General features: G+C 30.6%; 2 protein-coding genes across 4 annotated transcripts in view; one reads left to right on the top strand and one right to left on the bottom strand.

Annotated features, from left to right (window-relative positions):
- The window catches only part of LOC115239102 (peptidoglycan-recognition protein SC2-like), a 5,896-nt gene extending 4,290 nt beyond the window's left edge, over nucleotides 1–1,606 (bottom strand). The window contains exon 1 of one of the 2 annotated variants that reach the window (XR_003884586.1): nucleotides 1,155–1,437. Coding sequence is in view for 1 of the 2 variants with exons in the window: in XM_029813446.1 (XP_029669306.1) it covers nucleotides 1,155–1,263 (109 nt within the window). In the remaining variant the exon portion in view is untranslated. Of the gene's footprint in view, nucleotides 1–1,154 lie in introns of both variants that reach the window. The other variant, XM_029813446.1, reaches the window with a different exon arrangement.
- A 2,663-nt stretch (nucleotides 1,607–4,269) lies between these two features.
- LOC115239100 (histidine protein methyltransferase 1 homolog) overlaps nucleotides 4,270–5,233 on the top strand; it is a 1,836-nt gene continuing 872 nt past the window's right edge. The window contains exons 1-3 of one of the 2 annotated variants that reach the window (XM_029813444.1): nucleotides 4,270–4,533; nucleotides 4,687–4,926; nucleotides 5,048–5,208. In XM_029813444.1, coding sequence (XP_029669304.1) covers nucleotides 4,488–4,533; nucleotides 4,687–4,926; nucleotides 5,048–5,208 — 447 coding nt within the window. In that variant the 5' untranslated portion in view covers nucleotides 4,270–4,487. The remainder of the gene's footprint in view (nucleotides 4,534–4,686; nucleotides 4,927–5,047; nucleotides 5,209–5,233) is intronic. The other variant, XM_029813442.1, reaches the window with a different exon arrangement.

The following is a 5,233-nucleotide window of genomic DNA, read 5'->3' as shown; positions in this document are numbered from 1 at the left end:
CATTCCTGCACAAGTGTGGAAACTTTAGAAGAATACAAACATAAACAATTATCGAACCGCGCTTGTCACGAGGAATGCGCGTAATTGTTCCCTATTATATCTCGCATTTTTTACTACTGTATTACTTTTTCTCGATACGTTCGATAAACTTGTCGACATGACGGGAGTAGTTTGAAATAGAACACGTTTACGAAAATATAAATTTGTAATAAAAACATTAATCTTATTTTACGCGCAAAAATATACGATTCTCTCTTAACATAGGAGCCGCAAACAGGTTTTCCAATTTTCGAGCATAGTCAATTATGTATATTAATTGTTATAAAATCGTACGAATTTATATTACATCACGTTAGCATTATATTTAAATCACTGATTCATCTTAATTTCGTTTAAAGCACCCTGATAAGACATTAAAAAGTTGCACTAGTCACTGACATCATAGCTGAGTAATCAAATGTAGATAAAAAAGTTGCGAACCTGCGAAGTCACGTATTTATTATATCTCTCGTACCTAAATGCGGAATATTTATTATGGCCACTGAATATTTTGTTTGCATGCAGATGATTCATAGAGTTAGATTACACGCCAATAAGAATTCCAAAGATCGCAAATCTCTTTGAACTCGCCAACGACAGAATAAGAATTTGACACGGATGCTTACTGATTTTTATGGCAATTTTATGCTGTTATTAGATGTTATATAACATTATTATACTATGTAAAAAACACAAATACAATAAATTCGTTATCAGACCGACTAAAATATGTAGAACAGTGAGATGTTTGTTGACATTTATATTTGCGAGTTAAAAACAATTAGAACCATTGATATCATTAAAAGGATTAAACACGTAAAAAGATCGAGAATATCAAAAATCACAATATTAGAAAAAGCTATAATTAAGATAATATTTATTTACTGAAAATAATATAAAAAATATAAATTTACAGAAAATATAAATTTGCAGAAAATAAAGTAACTCTTTAAATTCGTCATGTATATATCATATCATTTCTCATAAATGTCAACCACGGTCTTTCACAGGCAGTCACTATCTTAGTGGTCGCGTAATTTTGCTCAACGAAAAATCAGCTTGGAAAATATGTCATATCTTTTTACGTAAAGTGTTTGATTTTTCGAATAGCTTACCGGTTGCATTGATGAAATTCATGCTGTCAATGGGAATGGCGAGTACTGTATGCACGAGTGCCAAGATACACAGCGCGAGTAATCCGATATGATAAGAAGATGACCTCATGATTGACACCGTTACAGCGCCAAAACGTTACAGCGCGTTAAAAGTGAAACTGGACAGGCATCGTGTAACCGCGTCCGCTTTTAAACGAAAAATCGAACGGCAGCCGGGGAGTCCCTCGGTGAAGTCGCACGTCGAATCAACCCGTTTTATAGTCCCTTAACCCTGTCCCCTCTTTGTTTGTCGCAACAACAGCGACGATGACTATGACAAAGAGATGAAAATTTTTGTCCGATTACAATCGAAATGCGGAAGGATGCGGAATCACTGTCCGCGCGATAAAAAAATCAAACGTGTGATAAGGTGCAGCGAGATTGATAAGATCGGCGAAATGAATAACATGACATGATAATAAATTACATTGACCCTGAAAATAATTATGTAAAAAAAAGAGACTATAAGCATGTATATGTATATAACAAATTTATATATTAAAAAATAAATACACGATTAATATATTTTTTATGTGTTTTGTATCTTAAAATAAATAGAAAATAAAGGAAAATAAATAGAAAATAAAATAATAAAGGTATATGTGTGTATAAAATTAAAATAAATAATTTGTTATCTAAAAACAAAAAGATAATATTTTACTTATTTTATATGCTTATAATATAACTATTTGCGTATTTAATGCATTAATTTCATGTTAATTATTTGCATATCATAACAAGGAAAAAGAAGATTATGAGAAAACCTTGATTCAATGCGATCGATCTTATTAATTACGTTTTTTTTTTAATGATATTTGTTACGTCGTTTTTCTATGTGAATTAATGTTTACATTATGACACACTTGATTCGCACAGCATTATCAAGTTAGATCATGAATTCCTGATAAGTAATGGTATCTAGGAATTACATAGATGAATCAATAATGACGATAATTACACATAAAATTATACTTTCAATGAATTGATTTTTTATTAATTTCTTTCTCGCTTCAATCAGTGATTGAAGATTTTTGATGAGAAAGAACTTCTGTCAGAGCAAGATTAAGATAATTACATATTATTCTTAAATAAATGTTATGTCAATAATATTGATTAAATAAAAGCCGTAATTGCCGTAATAAAGAATAGAAAAAATATATAAATATATCGCATTTCTCCACTCAGCATGATAGCTATTCCATTGATCTATATGGCAAAGTAAAATATGTACCATGCTGATCGGTGTACAAAATTCTTTGTTTTTTTTTCTCTGTTTGGAATAATAAGAGTTAATAAATACCGAGGATGGATAAATCATTACTCGCGTTTGCAAACGATTCCGAGATAAGGGCTCATTCAAAGTCGCCGAGTAGCAACAAACACGTTTATTTGCTCATCATAGTACGCTGTCATAACTGTCGACTAATTGTTTCCTGTAATCATTGACGTATCTCTTATATCACGGTGGACTGCTGCGGCCAAAAGAGCGATTCTGCTTCCTGTATCAATAACTAAATATAATAATAAATCACATCACATGTAAATCTGTTAAAAATTTAATATTGTTTACTACAGAACCCGCATTATAGAATTTATACAAACGCATAAAATATGCGTATGGTTTTGGTGATAATTATCCCGGAAATAAGCACGAGGTGATTGCGCAAAATACGATAATTATCGAAGAAAAAAAAGGGAAGAAAAAAACGGAATAGAAATCCTTATCTTAAATAATTGTGATAATATCGCCAATCATTGACGTAGGTGCGAATAGTGGTGATGCTATCAATAAGAAGTAACGGACGATTTAAATTTAAAGAACTGCGAAATGTACAATTGCCAGCACTATAGCTGATTACGCGAAATCAGATATGAAAAAACATTGCTATCAATTGTAGTATAATTACTCAAATGATAAGGTATAATATCGATTATAATGTAAGATGATCTAAACATTATGCAAGTCGCAATATTAAATAGTTTAAGCTGTGGCTATAATTATAATTTTTATTCTTATACAAAAATGAATAAAATCTATATAGTTTGAATAGGATAAAATCAAATGCTATTATAATTTAACGCAAAATGAAACAAAATTAAAAAATTTATTGTTTCTTTTTGTAAGAATAAATTATAAACACTACAAAATTAGTGTAGAAATCAATATTATCAGGAATGATTAGATCAAGAAAAAAAAAATCGCGGTTAGATCAGCAAAAAAATTCTGCGGTTAATAATAGTTTATTTGGAAAGTTATCAGATTTATATATATCAGGTAATGATAAGCTATTAGAAAACTATGACTAATAATCCACCATGTTTTATAGAAAAGTAATGAAACCACTGATTGTGAGCTCTATACATACTTGAACGCGCCTTCCCATATAAGCCTGGCGTAAACGTGCGAGATGACAAAGAGGGCATTGTGTGACTTTTGTCTCTTTTCTTCTTAGACTCTTGCACTGGTGTATATAGTCGGCACCACTACCATCATAGACTTTTGGCGCTGATTCTACCACTAAAAAAGAAAGTCTATAACAGAAAGAGACAAATGGTCACATATTGCTCTCTTTGTTATCCGGCATCTTGAGTAGCACGTCGCTTTCTAATATATGTATAGAATTCAATGAATAGAATACACACACACACACGTTACTCGTTTTGTAATGACACAATAAATCGGCCTTGATGAATGCATTGTCGTGCAAATGTATCATCGGAACAAAATAAATTTCTGCTGATCAATAAAAAATAAATAAATATTGTGTAAACAATCAATAATTGATAATTTGAAAAATTTTCCCAATAAATTTATTTAGGATCTAGTTTTTTTAATTATCTTAAAAATATATCACACATTATTATTTAATTATACAATAATAACTAATTTAATATTTCATATTATATATAATTGAAATGCTCACCTTTTTGTATTGCAATAGAACGATAGCGAAATGTTCTCAACAAAATATATATCTTATATTTTGTATGAAGAGAAAGAGAGACAGAAAGAGAAAAGGAGAGAGAATCTTACTCTATCGTAATGTCTAAATTACATAATAATACTCTTTTATAATTGTGAAAATATCAGAAATTGTACAACTGTCTACTAGGTGTCAGGATTTTCAAGCAAGTTCAAGTTCGATAAAAATTTAGCAGAATACTAACTTATCATCAGATGTAAATCAGATATCTTAAATATCGATGTCTCTCGTAAATATATTTTATTGAAACGTTGTTGGGTAATATTCTATCCCAAATCTTTTTGATTTCACATCTGAAATTTTGTGAAAAATGTTTAAATTTGGATTTGCAAAATCTGCAACTGACGCTAATGAAGGTATAATCAATTATAATTTTGTAATAACTCAAAAGACACACGTGTCTATTCATAATTTGAGGTTAGACTGTTATTGTTGCTCGCAAAATTTCGCCTGATGCCAATTTGCACGAAGCATTCGTTTATAAAAAAATTCATTTTGAATGATTTTAGAGGATAATGATAAGAAGGATGAATTAGAATGGATTCCTGCCTCCAAACTCGAAATAACATCCGAACAAATCGGAGCGAAATATGAGACAGATTATTATACAGAGACAAAAATGTTTCCTGATTATAATCTAAAATTAATTCGCTGCGATAAAGTAGTAAAGGATTTGACAAAGTATAACTGTCAGAATATTATTGAAGCCGAGACACAACATTCCGATCTTATTCCAGCAAAGTACGAAGGTAATTTTTATAAATTAAAAGTTATTTAAAATATAATGTCCTTAAAACTGACCGCAGAATTAAATTTTCCTGTGTAAAACTTTACACAGTTTACATTAAAAATTAATCACGCAATATTAAGGCGGATTAAAAATCTGGGAATGCACATTCGATTTGGGCCAGTACATATTGGAAGAGCAAATCGAACTGAAAGATAAACTCGTTATGGATTTAGGATGCGGCGCCGGCTTGATCGGCCTCATCGCTCTTCTCAAAAGTTCCACGGTCCATTTCCAAGATTATGTTCGTATAATTTATAAGCGTCGTG

The sequence above is a fragment of the Formica exsecta genome, unplaced genomic scaffold (genome assembly GCF_003651465.1).
Source record: "Formica exsecta isolate Colony F162 unplaced genomic scaffold, ASM365146v1 scaffold365, whole genome shotgun sequence".
NCBI classification, from domain to species: domain Eukaryota; kingdom Metazoa; phylum Arthropoda; class Insecta; order Hymenoptera; family Formicidae; genus Formica; species Formica exsecta.
The sequence above is the reverse complement of the archived record's forward strand: the minus strand, read 5'-3'. Positions and strand labels throughout refer to the sequence as shown.